The 18,689-nt window shown below is 37.2% G+C and overlaps 2 protein-coding genes across 2 annotated transcripts; one reads left to right on the top strand and one right to left on the bottom strand.

Moving 5' to 3' along the window:
- Positions 1–7,339: 7,339 nt before the first annotated feature.
- Positions 7,340–8,492, bottom strand: LOC131298756 (uncharacterized). The gene is made up of 2 exons (XM_058324228.1): positions 8,397–8,492; positions 7,340–8,353 (listed from the first exon to the last, which is right to left on the bottom strand). Exons 1-2 carry the CDS (start codon positions 8,490–8,492, stop codon positions 7,340–7,342), a joined length of 1,110 nt encoding a protein of 369 aa, XP_058180211.1.
- Positions 8,493–16,082: 7,590 nt separating this feature from the next.
- Positions 16,083–17,221, top strand: LOC131335204 (auxin-responsive protein SAUR72-like). The gene has a single exon (XM_058370465.1). The coding sequence runs from the start codon at positions 16,389–16,391 to the stop codon at positions 16,890–16,892; it is 504 nt and encodes a 167-aa protein (XP_058226448.1). The 5' UTR covers positions 16,083–16,388; the 3' UTR covers positions 16,893–17,221.
- Positions 17,222–18,689: the final 1,468 nt, after the last annotated feature.

Genomic DNA, 18,689 nt, shown 5'->3' with positions numbered 1-18,689 from the left:
TTTTACATGAAAAGTGAGGGTTTGATTCTCGCAAAAAATACGAGTATTTGGTGTGGTGGTTGATGCTTTTTGGATTTGCCCCACCCATATGCTGCTTAGCGATATCCATTCGCCATACCCTTTAAGAAGAGTATGTTAGACATCTATCAAGTGGGAAAAAAAAAAACGTACCCTCTATTTTCTCCGATTGAACAGTTTATCCTTTGACAACAATGGTTTATGAAATGGTACTTAGGCCCTGTTCGGAACATCTTCTTAAAAAATAAGTACTTACACATTTTCAAACTAAAAAATATGGTCAGCAAATTAAATAACATTAGTAGTCCTTGGATCTGTAATTTGTTATATCAAAAAATATGGTGAACCGTTTAAGCTAGCTAGAGTTCCTGTATAATTTATTGCAATGTTTCAGAATAAATTAGATGAAAATTAGTGGCACACCGCAACAAATTATATATATATATATATATATATATATATATATATATATATATATATATAGTACTTTTATTAGATTTCTCATCAATTCCCATGTGTTTTCCAATATTCTAGTAATACTTTTGTAAAATTCACTAGCTAGCGAGAATCCTCATTCCCCAGATTTCGGATCCATATACATCATCTGCACGCCCGTCCAGGAGGGGAGGCGAGAGAGGCTTGCATCTTGGGCTCAAAAAATATTTTCAAGATTAATTAGGGACCCCCAAAATTTAGTTATAGGGTGTTATACTATATATATTCGTATAAGAAAAATAAGCACATTATAATAACGTAACTAAAACTAATTTTTGTAGCTAAAGATACAAGAAGAGTGATTTTAATTAAGTAATACACTTACATTCTTGCAATCATCATTGCTTTCAAAAATTGAATCTACCTTATTATATGTTTTTTTATTATTCAAATTCAAATTAACTCGATCACTACTTGTTCGATTGTAAAAGTATGTCAAGGCCCAACCTTGAAATTTCCCTTGATCAAGAGCTAGCCCTCAAAATGTCAGGAACGGTCCTGATTAATCGTCTGAAATTCAATATCACCTAAAAATTAAGCATGTACATATATATAACAGTATAAGCGGCTGGTGGTTAAGAGTCTATCCAATAAATTCGCAGTTGGAATGTTTTTCCATTTGATGTGGGTTTTAACGGATATCCAATATATAAACGAACAATAAAGAAACAAAACTCGGAAAACAAGAGATTTAATTAAACTTAAATTTTAATTTGGGGAAATATTTAAATCCCATTCATAGCGCAACATCTAAGGAAGTAGTAACGAAGCAGCCTAACACTCGAAAACAATCAGGTTAGCGGAATGAATATATGAATTACATATATGGTGTATGTAGCTATCACTAATACTATAATAAAGGAGCTTAGCTTTCAAACTTACATACATATTTATAAATCGAAAACCATTATTTTTTTTCAATAAAAACGAAAAAATTGGCTTATTTTTGTCTTTAATAAAAAAAAATGGGTTTCAATCATAATTTTTTTTTACTTTTTTAAATTCCTCTCTTCACGACAAAGCAATAATCCTCAAAAAAAATTGACAAAAAACTAATAAATACAAAGAAAATTTAAATGAGAATAAAAAAATAAGTCATTTAGCTTATTAGGCCAAACAACCACTTAATATTTCTGGGTGGAACACAAAAAAATAAGTGCACTGAATTTTTTTTTATCGACAAAAGAAAATCTCCGCTAGAAAATGTTTTGATGGATGCAAAAAGTCTTTGGTGTTGGACCTTTAGGGCTGCCTAGTTGCAATGTGGCGGGTGCGTCCTTAAGATTTAGGAGACATTATTGTCATACATAAGTATATAACTGCTCCTGCTGAATCCAGTGCACCAATCTTATTCTTGCTAAATGACAAGAAGACATTATTGTCATCCAGTGGGTTTGTCCAGCCGCATTAGCAGAGTTAGCAAGTTGGTGGTTTGGGAATAGATTCCGAAACTTGGAGAAAAATATTTGGGAAGTGTGTTTTTTTGCAACGTTATGGTCAATTTGGTTAACGAGGAATGGGTATATCTTTAACGGGGTAACAACTGAGGCTCTGGAGGTGGCGGACCTAATTAAAACCAAGGTAGCCATGTGGATGAAGGCCAAATTTGACATCAAGCTCTACACGGTGGAGGACTTCAAAAGGTATTTGGATGGGATCCGAAAAGTGAAAATGTAGGGTGAGGTAGACATTGAGAGTAGTCGGTGAGGTGTTCCTATCCAATCTTGGTTGCATATAGCTCTGTAGTTTCATGTAATAGTTACTGTTTTTGATCAATATATCCCGTCGAATTTAATAAAAAGTTCCGTTTGCCGAGGGAAAAAAAAAAAAACAAGGCCCATAATTCTTTCCAGGGTCATTATCTATCTTTGTAGTTTTAGGAAACAGACAATGACCAAATTGCCCTCTAGTTGACCTGCCTGGAACTAGCACATCAATCGAAGTTCAAGGTGCAATTTAATTAGACAGCAAATATTGCCCGGGTGGTGAAGGCACATCCTATTGGGATGTTTACATTTTGATCAGAGTCTTATTGCATGTTATTATCGAGTGTGATTTAGTATGGGTCAAAGGGCGTCAGATTAACAAAGAAGAAAGCGCAACAAATCAATAACGTGATCGATCTAAGGGGCAATAGATGACCTGATCACTACAAATTGATTTCCGAAAGCTCTCGAATTTTAAAATTTACTGATAAATTTCCAAATAATTTCACATGTTGAAATTTTTGGAACTTGCATCATTTCGATGTCTAAATGTTATATATCAAAGGTCACATTTGTAAAGTCAAAAATGGGCATCATGATCTAGATATATGGGGTGGACTTTGATGAAATGTACAACCAAGTTGGGGTGACAATAATGAAAGAAGATGTAAATTTAGCCTAGAAATGAATGGGTTGGTCCCCATGGAGGCTATATATATTGCCTTTCAAAAAAAAAAAAAAATGGGAGGCCATATGAGATAGTCTTTTTCACGGAGGCTCCATGAACAGGTTGGAGCGGCGCAATCTCAGTCATCTATTTATGAAATTCTTTGGCTGAGATTTGTTTTCAATTATGATCGGTCACAATTAACTCTTGTCCGGAAAAATTTCATTAACATCTAGATTGTCCGAAAACACTTTGGACGATCGCGATTAGGCTTCGTAACTTCAACTGTAAATAAGATTTTCTCAGGCAATATAGATAGAGAGAGAGAGAGAGAGAGAGAGAGAGGTACAAGCTGAAGAGCCTTAAAAATTGCATGGCGGCGTCCCATGATTTAAAAAAAGTGCAAAGTGAAACCTCCAAAACAATTATAGCTAGGGTGTTAAATTACCACGTCAACGCTGCATGTGCATGACACCATTAATTTCCTCAAGGTGTCGTGTGAAACAAGTAATTATTCAAAGTTCCTGGAATACCATTTAGCATTGTGCTGTGGTAATGCCAGATATTTATGTAGGAACAAAATAGTATACGTACGGTACGTGTCAGTAAGAGCATTAGCAAGCACTTTTATTAGGTGATTGGAAGATAATAAGTGATCCACATTGTGTGGTGGTGATTTTTATTTACGAGAAATAACATACAATGCCCCTAGAGTACCCAACAATTGGCCTATGTGAAGATAGATGTCGCATTCATCCTACTAATTAATTTTTTGACAAAATGTTGGTGATCATACTGAAAGTTTTTCTTGCTTTCTGTAATTTCCTTCTATGAGCTTGGTGTTAATTTACGAAATTGTTGAGAAACATGAAAGTGTCTATGAAACAAAATTGAAGGGCTCAGATTCACTGTGAATCTAAGACCTTCAATTTTGTTTAATGGACACTTTCATGTTTTGTTTTCATGAACCGTATCAAGCCTTCTTAATTTAACAAAAGCAATTTATTGATTTTGCACCGTGTAGTTCTTCGGGAGTAATTTCGTTTTTAAATGACGGGTACTTTATTTTAGAATGAAATCGAGAAATTGATCAATGATATTATAATCACCCCTTTTTGAACAGGGCTGCTTCTTTTAATTGGGTGCATGTCCAGACTAGAATACGTGTACCTTAACTATTCCCAAAAGCATTTAAATTAACGATTGAGCAAATTTTAACTTGCAGTGGTCGCGGCCCAAGGTATGGAACGTTTTTTTGTAATAAGATTTTTAAACCCGACGCTCTTTTTCTTTTATGCCAAAACTCTACGGAGACTTATCAAACTATTCGGCAGACAAAAGTGGAAATTAGAGATTGCACGAAATATGGTCAAAGCATCAACACTAGGCTCGTTTCTCCTCTTGTAAAATAATATAACGAGTAAAAGGGGGAAAAAATGTGATGCATCAGTCTCGCTTGTTCATGGGTTAAAGAAACGAATGCTACAGTTGCTCGGCTCTTGTGACTGTTCATAGGCTAACCAATATTTTATTGTACTTTAATGTGTTTGTCTTCGTTTCCCCACATGGCTCTGGCCCCACTTGTTTCTCAAGCACGAAAAGTATAATAGATTATTGAAGTATAAATAAAATAATGGGTTTAATGTAGTATATAGTAGTCTTTTCTCATCCCAAATTGTTGGTCCGATAAAAAAAGACGTGTAATTTTTGGATAATTTTTTTTTTCATTCGTTAAATCTAATCTATTCTTTTAATTAAACCTAATCTATTCTATCTTAAAGACTTGGGAAGGGGAATATGTGCTTACGAGATCAAACTCTACCTATGTGCATAGAAGTATAATGGAGGCACCAACTAAATAATTTTTATTTCATAAAAATTAAGTTTTTTTGTGCATAGTTTTTAAATTTTTTGACACCCAATTAGAGATCTCAATTAGTTTTTTAATTCGATGTCAAGAAACCAGAAAAATTATGCACGAAAAAACTTGATTTTTTGATAAAAAAATTGCACGTTCTTTCATGTATGACCAACAATTCACAACTTAGGGATTAAAAATATGACTATGCAAAATACTAAATGTGACTTTTAAGTTACAATTTTACATAAATTTGTTGAGGCTGATATGGATGCTCTTAAAATATAGTCATTGCAAAAATATAGCCGCTGTAAAGTATTACATTTGATAAAACATAAATAAATAAATAAAAACATTTCAACAGTGTTATATTGGAAGAAGAAAGAAATAATATAGCAATAGATCACATATTAAAATAGAGAGTCTGATGTACTATACATTTTAAAAGTGACTAGTTAAAGTAATAAAGTGGTCTTTTAAGGTGTAATTTGGTCTGAAATTTAAAGAATTTGATGCGGATGCTCTAAGAAAAATAACATTAATTAGAAGATGGAACTGACATCACACATAATCCTAAAACCTTCCGAATCACGTAAGTAATTGTTTCAATTATTTGCCCATCAACGTACCCCCTCTTTTTTTTGTCAACGGAATTGTAGTTCAATGACACTTCTTCACCCATTCTACATGAAAAGTGAGGGTTCGATTCTCGTCAGGAGCGCGAGTGTTTTGTGTTATGATTGATGCCCTTTGAATTTGCCCCACCCGTATACCGCTTAGCGGTACCCCTTCGCCATACCCTTACCCCTTCGCCAGACTGTGACCAAATTGCCCTTTAGTTGACATGCCTGAAACTAGCACGTACATCGAACGAAGAGAGAAATTGCCCGAGTGGTAAAGGCACATCTTATTGGGATGTTTACATTTTGATCAGAGTCTTATTGCATGTTATTATCGAGTGTGACTTAGTACAGGCCAAAGGTCATTAGATTAACAAAGAAGAAAGCGCAACAAATCAATAAGGTGATTGATTTAAGGGGCGACAGGCGACTTGATCACTACAAATTGATATTCCGAAAGCTTTCGAATTTTAAAATTTACTAATAAATTTCCAAATAATTTCACACGTTTAAATTTTTGGAACTTGCATCTTTTCGATGTCTAAATGTTATATAAAAGGTCACATTTGTAAAGTCGAAAATGGGCATCATACTCTAGATGGGGTGAACTTATCTCAAAGTGGACTTTGACGAAATGTACAACCAAGTTGGGGTTACAATAATGAAAGAAGATGTAAATGTAGCCTAGAAATGAATGGGTTGGTCCCCATGTAGGCTATATATATTGCCTTTCAAAAAAAAAAAATGGAGGCTATATGAGATAGTCTTTTTCACATAGGCTCCATGAATAATTTGTTCACAGAGCGGCGCAATCTCAACCGTCTATTCACGTAATCAATGACTGATATTCATTTTCAATTATGACTGGTCATAATTAATTCTTCCTTGAAAAAGTTTCATTAACATTCGAATTGTCCAAAAATACTTTGGACGATCACAATTGAGCTCCGTACCTTCTTCTTTACGGTTGAACAACTGTAAAGAAGATTTTCTCAGGCTATATATATAGAGTGGCACAAGCTGAAGAACCTTAAAAATTGCATGGCGGCGTCCCATGATTTAAAAAAAGTGCAAAGTGAAACCACCAAAACAATTATAGCTAGGGTGTTAAATTACAATGTCAACGCTGCATGCACATCACACCATTAATTTCCTCAAGGTGTCGTGTGAAACAAGTAATTATCCAAAGTTCCTGGAATACCATTTAGCATTGTGTACGTGATAGTACTAGATATTTATGTAGGAACAAAATAGCATATGGTACGTGGCAGTCCGAGCATTATCAACCACTTTTATTGGGTGGTTAGAAGATAAAGAGTGACTCACATTGTGTGGTGGTGATTTTTATTTACGAGAAATAACATACAGTGCTCCTAGAGTACCCAACAATTGGCCTGTGTGAAGATAGATGTCGCATTCATCCTACTAATTAGGGGTGTGCAAAAAACCCGCAACCCGATCAACCTGACCTGATCCGAAGGGTCTCGGGCGGGGTCGAACATGTGGTTCGGACATGTGCGGGTTCACTTTCTGTTAAAAATTAATTTTCGGTTCGAGATTCGGGTTGGTGCGTTCCTTACCCATGGGGTTGGACCCAACCCGACCAACCTGGCCCGTCGTAAAGAATCGGGCTTGCAGACGGTTCTTACCCCTGTTCGGTTCGGTTTGAGGGACTAAAAAAATGTTACCCGACATGGTTGGGTCAGGTTCGGGGTCAAACCCGACTCATGCACACCCCTACTACTAATTAATTCTTTTGACAAAATGTTGGTGATAATGAAATTTTTTCTTGCATTCTGTAATTTCCTTCTATGGGCTTGGTGTTAATTTATGAAATTGTTTTTTTTCTCGGCAAACGGAACATTTTTATACAACTCGAAAGGGATACATCGAGGAAATTCAACCAAAGCCGAAGCTTGGTTGAGCCCAAATTTACAAACACATCCGTCGGTTGGAGACTCTCCTGATAACTGGGTTACAATTTCAGTTTGCTGACACCATCTAAGAAAATCTTGAACTCCTCAACGGTGTAGACTTTGATGTCAAATTTCGCCTTCATCCACGTCGCCACTCTAGTTTTTACGAAATCCCCCACCTCCCAAGCTTGTTTCGTAGAATTGTTGAAAATAATATCATTTCTTGCCAACCAAAGAGACCACAACGTAGCATAGAAGCAAACTTCCCAAACATGTTTCTCCAGGTTGGAGAAGCCATTAAAAAACCACCAATTTGCTAAGTCTGGTACTGAACTTGGGCAAACCCATTTGATGTTCCACCAATCTAGGATTATCGACCAAACACTCCATGAGAAATGACAGTGAAGAAACAAATACTGGTGAGTTTCCAGATTCAAAGAGCATAGAGGGCACAAAGCTAAATGAATTTCACTGATCAAATTTCTGCTAAGAAGGACAGACTTGGTTACCGCTCTTTCCTTTATTGCCATCCACGCAAAGATTTCCACCTTAGGGGGGCCTAGACTCTTCCAAAGAGAGCCAAGCAGCGCACTACTGGAGTGGGATTGCAATTCCCATTGCCCGTAGGCTGACCTGACAAAAAAAATTCCATCACTCGACCATCTCCATTGCAAAACATCCAGTTTCGACGGTAGTATGATAACCCGTTGAAGCTGCTCTTTCAAGTTATCGAATTCCTGCTTCTCTCGCCCAAATAATTCTCTTCGGAACCATAATTCCCATGATCCCTCAACCCTCAACTTGCTGATAAGCACCTCCTTTTGGGTAGATAAAGAAAAAAGTCTAGGATAATCTTCTTTTAATGAGAATTCACCTAGCCAAACATGCTCCCAAAACACAGTTGCATCGCCTGAATTTACATGGACTCGAAAGCTGTCCCGGATGGAATAGCCCAGTGGGGATGTGGGATTATCCAGAGAACAAATATTTGACCAGATTCTTGATGTAGCGTTAGGGCCATTACCATAGGGTAACCAACAGTTAGCATCCAACCCGTATTTTCCTCTGATCACCTTCACCCATAGGGATTCTTTATCCTTACCAAATCTCCACCACCACTTTAGCCAATAGAGCAAGATTCTGTTGCATCATTTTCCTGACCCCCAAGCCTCCATTAGATTTCCTCCGAGTAATCTCATCCCACTTGACCATGTATGTGCATTTTCTTTTTGTCAATCGAATCACCCCAAAACTGAAATTGTTGAGAAACATGAAAGTGTGAACGAAACAAAACTGAAGGGCTTAGATTCACAGTGTGGGGCTCAAATTTACAGTACTGTGAATCTTAGACCTTCAATTTTGTTTCATGGACACTTTCATGTTTTGTTTTCATGGACCGTATAGTATCAAGCCTCGTTAACTTAACAAAAGCAATTTATCATGATTTCGCACTGTGTAGTTCTTCGGGAGTAATTTCGTTTTTAATTAAATGACGGGTACTTTATTTTAGAATGAAATCGAGAAATTGATTCATGATACTATAATCACCCCTTTTTGAACAGGGCTGCTTCTTTTAATCGGGTGCATGTCCAAACTAGAATACGTGTACCTTAACAAATTCCAAGAGCATTTAAATTAACGATCGAGCAAATTTTAACTTGCAGTGGCCGCCGCCCAAGGTATGGAACGTCTTATCGTAATAATAAGATTTTTAAACCCGACTCTCTTTTTCTTTTACGCCAAAACTCTACAGAGACTTAGAACCCATTCCAGAACATCTTCTCAAAAAATAAGTATTTATTTCACATTTTCAAACTAAAAAATAATTTAAATTAAAAATAATTTTTCAATTTTTTTTGCACCGTATTAAAGATCTCAACGAGATCTTTCAAACAAAATCCATATTGCATATTTTTATATTTCAATAAGCTCATCATTTTTTAGCTTGAAATTGCCCTTTTAAAAAAGAAGGTCTTATTTGACATTCGGCAATGAGGCCTTATCAAACTATACGGCAGACAAAAGTAAAAAATTAGAGATTGCACGAAATATGGTCAGCAAAATAACATTAATTAGAAGATGGAACTGACATCACACAATCCTAAAACCTTCCGAATCACGCAAGTAATTGTTTCAATTATTTGCCCATCAACGTATATACGTACCCTTTTTTTACCGTTGGATTTGTAGTCCAATGACACTTCTTCACCCGGCCTGAGGGACTGTGTTGTGCAGTTTCGTGTTGCACAGCATGCTGCGCTTCCTCCGGAGAGGCTTTTCCGACATCGGTTCGACGATCAGAGACGTTCACCGCGTAGAACTCGTCGAGTTCTACGTGCGCACAAAAAATCAGCTCGATCAAATATAGTTGAGTGCCTCATCGGAACATATATAACTTGAAAATAAATGGATTTTGTGGTTTTGATCTAGTATTTTGTATCCATTAGGATTCATTTTTTTCAAGTTATATATGTTCCGATGAGGCACTTAACAATATTTGATCGAGCTGATTTTAGGTGCACATGTAGAACTCAACGAGCTCTACGCGGTGAACGTCTCCGATCGTCGGATCGATACCAGAAAAGCCGCGCCGGAGGCTGCCCGGCACGAAACTGCACAGCACAGTCCCCCAATCCTCTTCACCCATTCTACATGAAAAGTGAGGATTTGATTCTCGCCAAGAGCGCGACTATTTTGTGTCATGATTGATGCTTTTTGGGTTTGTTCTATCCGTATGCCGCTTAACAGTACTCTTTTGTCATACCCTTAGGCCTTAGGAATATGTTAGACATCCATCAAGTAGGAAAAAAAAAAACGTACCCTCTTTTTTCTCCAATTGAACAGTTCGTCCTTTGACAATAATGGTTTATGACGTTGTACGTAGACGTTATAGTAATCGATCACGTAAGATCAACGCCGAAGCTGGCGGACCCGGGGGCTCTGCTGCCCCAGGGGCGCAGGAGTCCCTATCCACATGCCAAAACGGAAACGTTTTGGTTAAATAAAAAATTTCAATTACCAATTTGCAATTTTATAAAACAGAAACGTGATTATGAGAGCTTTATAGACAAAATTTGATTATGTCTCTTTAGAATAATATGATCAGAATAGTAAAATCTTCACATCCGTTCAAACAGATTAAAAATTGAACCACTTAATTTTTTAACCATATTTTTTAATATATAAACGGTCTCAAAAAATTAGTGCTCAAATTTTCACCCCGTTTAAATCGGTGCAAAAATCTTATTATTCTTATCATATTATTCTGAAGGGTCGTTATTCATTTTTATCTCTAGAGCTCTCATAATCACATTTCTGCTCCATATGGTCCTAAATAAAGAATATATACTTAATATGAGAGTCCTAGAGATAAAAATGAATTACGACCCTTCAGAATAATAGGATAAGAATAATAAGATCTTTGCACTGATTTAAATGGGGTGAAAATTTGAACACTAATTTTTTGAGACCGTTTATATATTAAAAATTATGGTTAAAAAATTAAGTGGTCCAATTTTTAATCTGTTTGAACGGGTGTGAAGATCTTACTATTCTGATCATTTTATTCTAAAGAGACATAATCAAATTTTGTTTCTAAAGCTTTCATAATCACGTTTCTGCTTCATAGAATTACAAATGGGTGGTTGAGATTTTTTATTTAGTCAAAACGTTGCCGTTTTGGCGTGTGGGTAGGGGCTCCTGCGCCCCTGGGGCAGCAGAGCCCCCGGGTCCGAAGCTGGCAGCTAAAAACTTTGGACCCATTTACGGGTGGGCGGAGGCGGGCCGGGTCTCATCGAATCCAAGTTCCAGCAAATTACAAAGCAACCTAGAAATAAAAATTGAAAAATACTACTTTAAAGCCCCTACAAGTTGTTAATTAACCTACTATTATTATTATTATTATTATTATTAAACAGTAAAAATAACCTTACCTTAATCATCCAAACCCTAAAAAAAATATTGAAATCGTAGCTAGTATGAAAATCACACGTCCTTCACTTGATCAATTGGTGGATTAATTCACTGGTGGGCTTCAGAAATTTAAATGATGATAATGTCTATCAATAAAGTTGAATTTAATTGCATGTACAATAGATCTCACGAATTTTTGTATTTTGAAAATTGCATGATTGCTTCACTATAACTACAAATACGCTATCAAAAGTTATGTTAACGTATATTACCAGACAATATATCAAGTATGTACTCATCTCCTATTCGGTTCGGTGGTTTATGCTTGACCGATTCCTAGACCTAAAATAATGGGTTGCCCCAAGCGTAGGGCTGAGACCGACACCGACGTAGCACAATATCCGGTAAGACCGGAGTCGAATCCACAGAGATGGTAATGTGTGCTGACTAAAAATTCGGATTGTTATAATTTAAATGGGCTCTTAGGTAGCCACCTCTTGTCGTTTTGATTGAGATTTAACTAAAACCTAGAAATTGATTGTTCTTTTCAAATAATTAAAATGAGGTACGGTCGTGAGGTTCATAGCCCTCGCAACCAGTCCGGGTTAATCTGCTCCATTCAGTGTTCTTAAAAACGTTTAATTTTATATTGAAAAAGATACCCTGTAAGATGCGAAATCCTATGGTCGCCGTATATCCATGCGCAGCAGATAATGAATTTTGGACCCCCATTCCCCCGTTCACATGGGTTCCGACAATGCCCGGGTTCGTCCACGGGAAGTATTTTTCTAATCTAAGATTATTTTTCCATTGTTTGAAAAATAAGAGCAGTGCCCGAACTGGTCACGGTGTGCTAATCACTCCGCGACCTTACCTATAGAACTACTCACTCATTATTAAACAAGAAACAAAAGAAATCCAATTTGAAACATGATTCTAAATACGGGATAGAAAACAAACAAAAGTTCTAAGTTAAATAAGAACAAACGAACAACTTTTATAAAAAGCAGAAATTAAAACGAATTACCGGAGTGCGAATAATTAAACGAAACTTCAAAACTTAAAAGAAAAACTCGGAACAAAAATAAACAATATTTTAAACAAAAAACTAAACCTCGCAGCCCCTCAGTTGATCTCGACAATCGCCCATTCCGCGTGATTCCAAGAAGATATCACAGCAGCCCCTTTCTTCGTTTTGTCCGTCCGAATCCCGTTCTACGTTCTCAGCAGCCCCGCTTGAAAGGATAAGAACTCCTTCTTTTCGTTGAATCAGTCCTTTGTTATATATATGGCCGAAAACCCTTGTGCTTTTTAATTCTCAGCCGTGGGCCACGCACGCTACTACTTGCCGACCTAATTTCCAATTGAATTGCAAGTTGTTATCCTCTGTAGTTATGCCCGTGGACTATCTGGACTCTGTATTGACCCTCAAACGGACCAGCCTTAATCACTGTATAATACTTTAATTTTGTGCTTTTTGCATCAAATTCTCTAAATATCTACAATACACAAATTAAACATTAAACTCCGAATAATAATATAAATGAGACCTAATAAAGATAAATTATGGGACGCTAATGTGAACATTTACGCGCCTATCAGTTTACTTTTTATATAGTTTTGCGTTGAGTTTTTTTTTTTTCATTATTGTAGCCACAACAGGCATCGTGAATAATAATTTTAGGTCCATAATTTTACAAGCAAATAGACTCAATGAATATCAGTTGCTTATTTAGATTAGCATCGTCTATAGTAAAACAAAATATGTAATGGGTGGTTGATTTTGAATTGATAGTTGGCGTAACGATTTTAGTACAACATGAATATTCTTGGGTTCAAATCCTAAATTCCAAAACACTAGTGGGTCAATTTATAAACACAACAAACTACTAAAATGGTTTTCTCCTAGTATTAATTGGGTTATGTTTCCCTATACATAAAGACGCCACTGGATTAACTTAACCCAACTCTTCATATCCTAAGCGCATGCATGATTACGAATCACAAACAAATATTTCTTTCATAACTCATGTGGCCCGGTCAGTTTATGCACACCTCGACTAACCCTGAGACTCAATTTTATCGTCCACTTGAGGGAAATCTAACTAAAGCCAGAGTAAAGCTCCATATGAACTGACCCCAAAGAAGTGAGTTGAGTTTTAAGCGGAGGGTGAACAACTGAACATTACCCTCCTTCCTATTGGTTGAAATGATGTGAATCCCACCATAAAGTGATGTCATGCTTACCAAAAAGTGTATTACACAGGTGAGACCTACACAATTTCAAACAATAAGAGAAAATGTAATGTTTTAAGGAGGGTGAACAAAATTATGCACGCACTCATTTTTAGAGTTGATAGCACCTAAAAGATTTCGAATCACTAATTAAGTCTCGGGCCTTGACCACCAAATCGAGCTATCTCAGTGCTCACGAACAAATGTTAGATGCAAACTGAACATTTTTTTCATCAAAAACTCAAGGCGCAGACATGTCACTCATGACTTACCCACACTTCGGAGACTTCGTGGAAATTTACATATGTGTGATCAACTTTTTAGCTACATGCACCAACTTGTGGGCGGCCTCATCATTCCAACACCCATACATGAAGCCTCATCATTTCTATTAGATCGAGCTCTAGTCAAATTATGCACACCTAGTTGTTTTAGACTCATCATTTTTATTTCTATGTCGTTTGGTTTTTCGGATAGGGCCTCTGTACCATGTTTGCCCCGCGAGAATATATTTGTCGCAGAACTAGATATGATAAGAAGTATACGTACCGTGTAAAATAGATCACATGGTACGTACTTCAAGTGCACTAAATAACTCCCCGATGGAACCGTTTTTCATGTTTTATGGTTTGTTGAAGCTTAATGTGGTGTGTTGGAGATCTTCCAGGTGCAGTGGGTGTTAGGAATTGAACTCCTTGTTCAACTCACAACGCCCTACAGATCTTAGAAACTAGGATTACAGAAAATCGCAAGCAAACAGAAATAGTGCGTAACGAACAAGAAAAGAAAGAACACAAAATATACGTGGAAAACCTCAACGCGAGGAAATCACGAGAGCCACACCAGTTCACTATGAAATTGAAAATCAAGAGTACAAGTCTTCTCGCAATCTCTCTGAGATCTGCGTTTTTTCTCACCTCTCTCTGTTTTTCTCTAAAAACACATTAACATAATTACATACAAACTACAGAGTAAAATAAGTCGGATCCTATGTGAAAATTACACCCCAAATTCTTGAAATATCGTTTTCACTGCCCGGGCTAAAACGCTGCTGAAGGTTGTCTGCACCCATAACAGTGGGAAGCGAATAGAAGCGCGGATATATTGGCTAAATATACTTTTTCGTTTATGTCTTGCCATTGTAATGTTTTAAGTACTCCTCCGTCGTTTATGCTGGAACAGTTGTGTAGTGATGCTGGAGGAGTTAATTAAACACCTCAGACCTTGTTGCGCTTAGTTCATGAAATTTCGTTATTTACCCCAAAAAAAAAAAAAACTTAACATCCAACTAAAAAACTTTATTTATAAAGTGGTAATTTTAACATGTACTCCCTCTGTCCAGATTTAATAGTTCTTTTTGGGATTTTGTGCCATTTTTTAATCAATTATATTTTATAATTTATAATGTTTTATGTAATTTTAAAAGCATTGTCTTATAGAACTAATAATTGAAATCTATCAAATAGGATCCATATTAGATATAAAATTCATTACCAATTTAAAGATATAACTCATTTTTTATCCGGTTAGAATTGAACGAGGGACTATTAAATCCGGACGGAGGGAGTATTTAAATCGAAATGGCATGAACCCCTATCCTAAACCCAAGGGGCCGGTTAATTGGCCGAGTTATCAAGACTTATGACTTAAGAGTTTGCTCCCTCCTAAATCTCAAATTTGAATGTTATGGACTCTTATGGGTCCAATCCAAACGGGATTTTGCTCTGGCTTTAAACGGACCCCCGCTAGTGGATTGTCAAATTGATCCTCTAGAGATTAGTTGATCAAAGCGCACGTAAGCTTGGCCAAACAAAAAAACAAAGATATGTATTGCTATGTATGTGTTTTTTTTGTTTGTGTTGTGCAGTTACACTTCCGTAATTGGGTATCACGTATCCAACCAACTTAAGTCTTCTTTTTCTCATATTAGACTATGCTATCCACCCTGCCGAGCGGGTGCAAAGCGATCGATCTGACCGTTCATTTCGACACGGACGGCTCAGATCGAATCTGAGTGCATACAAATTTGAACTGTCAATTACTCGGTTAAAATCCGAGTCATCGATTGTCGAAAAGAACGGCCGAAGCTACCACTCTACACCGCTCTACAATTGGCGGCATCTCCCATTTCCAATTATTTTGGGTTGACTATTATCCAATCCTTAATTAATAATTACTAGTGAAATTATTCATTTGGTGGAATAAAATTATTTATCCGTCAGCTGTTTCCTCCACCTCAGGCGTTGAATTCGCAAGGAAGTGGCCCTCGTTTTGTCCACACCCAGGGAGTACTACCAAAACGCTTTTATAACTTTTTTTTATTTCAAACTTTTGTGGCGTTGACAAAAATGCTAAATTATTGAGAGAGTATCTAGTTGATACAAACCCATTAATGGGTCTGCTGGTCAAGATACGAGACTTAAGAGCCGGTTAGTTTTTTTCCGTGCATTTTAGGCGTTACCAATTGTCGTGTGGTTAGCAAGTACGGGTTTTGCTCCAAATTCCACTATATCCTGCTACAAGACGATATGATCGGCCTCTAAAAATCAGTTGAATTATGCGTAAGCTACTCTGAATGCACTGACTTGCGAAAAGAGTATCTATGTGGTTCGGGCCTATATAAGAGTGTCACCTCTCCTACGCAGAACTTAACCCAGATAACAACCCACCTCGCAACTCTCTCTCTCTCTCTCTCTCTCTCTCTCTCTCTCTCTCAAGGCTTCATCTCACAAACCCCCCTTCTCAAATCCCCACTATCTTCTCATCCCATATTCCTCTCTCTCAAATAACGATTCATTTATCGAAGTTTTATTTAGGTATGAGCAATAGCACTACAAGACCAAGAGCGAGGTCCACGCTCAACTTGGCTTACGATAGAGGTTGATAAGTTCTGAACTCAGAATACCAAACGGTATCGGAGGTCCAAAATTTTTTGAATTTTTTTTTTCCCGAACTTCTAAGATGGATTCGGACAAGGCTAAGGGAAAGAAGAACTTGCTCCTCAAGACGTGGGACCGGTGCCGATCGCTCCCGCGCGAAAGATCCACAAGTAGTACGGGTACCTTCACGAAGAGCAAGAGCCGCCGGAATGATCGGGCGGCACCGGAGGGGTGTTTCTCGGTCTACGTGGGACCGGAGAAGCAGCGGTTCGTGATCAAGACCAAGTACGCCAACCACCCGCTGTTCAAAATGCTGCTGGAAGATGCCAAGGAGGAATACGGGTACAGCAGCGAGGGTCCGCTGCTGTTGCCGTGCGACGTCGACTTGTTCTGTAAAGTGTTGGCCGAGATGGATGGCAAAGAGGAGGAGATTGTGCCCCGTTGCGGGTTTGCGCACGGGTCGTGCAGCCCGTTTGCGCCGGGTCGGAGGGTGGGGAGGAATGGGAACATGGCTAAGGTTTACGGGTCTAATTATGGGTATGGGCTTCTTACTCCGTCGAGATTGCTCAAGATGAATCAGTTTTAAGTTTTATTAACTGATCCATATATAAACAGTTTGTCTCGGGCCTCTCGACTTTAATCGGGATCCCTGCTAGTGTACGATAAAATGATTTCTGGTTCCTGGGTTTATTGGGCCGGATACTGAGTTATAAAAAAAGAGGAATCAGTTTTAACTGTGTAGGATCGATCAAAGTGTTTCTCAAGTATAGAAAACATATTGTAGTCTATGTAGTTCAGGCTTTAGCTAGCTAGCTTAATTATGATCCGTTGTACCGACATATATATATGTAAGGACACTGTTAAAAATGCATATATTGTGATTCAGTTTTTCTGATCGAAGTGATGAACTAGTGCATGCTTGACAATAGGTTGGTTTTTTTTTTTTTTGATAATAATAGGGTGTCTAGGCCAACTTAATCGCATATCGACTACTTCCGGAATTTTGAAGTTATAGCGATCAGTCAACCATCTAATGGCCTTGTCGGATCTCTTTTCCACTATCTTTCTTAAAAGTCTAAAACCAGTTGTTGTTAGAAAATGTTTCAATTAAGTTTTTTATGACATTCGATATCGCACCCGCAAGTTTGTTTTTAGAGCGATCACTGGGAGGGGCATTGTATAACCAAATCTATGGGGACACTTCGAGCCCAACAATCCCTCCCTCACAATGACGCTCCCGCGACTCAAACCCGTAACTTCCTGGCTCTGATACCACTCCACCAACGCATGCAGTCATTTCTTCCAAGGGCATGCTTGGATCTCCCATTGTGGCCAGTTACAAACCAGCAAAGCTTGATGTTATTCAGTTTGATCTCTATTTATTTATACAATCATCTACTACCACACCCATTTGCACACCCACACTCATAATAAGAGTGGAATCCGCACACACTACACACCCAGTATGTGTGGGCTCCATCCTTTTTGTGAGTATGACGGTGTGAATGAGTGTGTAAATGGGTGTGGTGTTAGAATTTTTTTTATTTATAACTGAAGTTTGTAGACTGGTGGTGTTAATTAATTAAGCAGATAATATAATGAACTATATCATATGTGTTTGACTCTCACCGTCTGTTGATAATTATAAAATACCATTTCCACTTGATTTGGTGGCCTCCTTAGAGTTAGGACAGGTTAGAGGGAGCGTCATTTACCTACCAAAAAAAGAAAGATTAGAGGCACTATGTTGAAAGTCCAGGCCCATTCCGCAAAGGGAAATTTTAAATAAGTATTTATTTTTTGAATAAAAATGTGATATATTGTGAAAGAATGACATGTCTCGTAAAACAAAAAATAAGTACTTAAAAAATAAGAACCTCTGTAGAACAAGGCTGAGTATCTCTATAAATTACAAATTTACAACTCTTTTAACTTGTTAAATTTCAGATGAGAAGCAGTATCTCAGTGAATTAGACTTTAATGTATACTTGCTGGAAATTGGTAGTATAAATTAATTTGGTAGGTTAAAATAATACTGCTATGGGGAGAAATATTCCGTTTAGGGTATATGTGTAAGGACATAAAAGGAAGAAATTTCCTCATAACAAACCCATTTCGAATAATTTCCTCATAAATCACACGGGTAAGTTTCCCCTTGACGTTTTTAATGATGAGTACCTCTCAAGTATGACAAATAAAAACGAATCCTGTGTGATTTCTATGTGCGTTTCACCGACACCATCAATCAATAATTGTCAGTCTAAACACCCGATGGAATGAGCCAAATATGACTTATATTTAAAAATTCACCCTTTCTAATAAAAAAGAAACTATTAACTCTCAACTATACTTTGAATCAGAATGACATTTTTTTTTATACGTA

The sequence above is a fragment of the Rhododendron vialii genome, chromosome 8a, assembly GCF_030253575.1.
Source record: "Rhododendron vialii isolate Sample 1 chromosome 8a, ASM3025357v1".
Lineage (NCBI taxonomy): Eukaryota > Viridiplantae > Streptophyta > Magnoliopsida > Ericales > Ericaceae > Rhododendron > Rhododendron vialii.
The sequence above is the reverse complement of the archived record's forward strand: the minus strand, read 5'-3'. Positions and strand labels throughout refer to the sequence as shown.

What these genes read in the sequence shown, in the direction of transcription:
- LOC131298756 (XM_058324228.1), bottom strand. Translation starts at nt 8,492, where the DNA reads ATGGTCAAGTGGGATGAGATTACTCGGAGGAAATCTAATGGAGGCTTG. An exon ending in TTGCTCTATTGGCTAAAGTG is followed by an intron (nt 8,354 to 8,396) that starts GTGGTGGAGATT and finishes CTATGGGTGAAG; the next exon opens with GTGATCAGAGGAAAATACGG.
- LOC131335204 (XM_058370465.1), top strand. Translation starts at nt 16,389, where the DNA reads ATGGATTCGGACAAGGCTAAGGGAAAGAAGAACTTGCTCCTCAAGACG.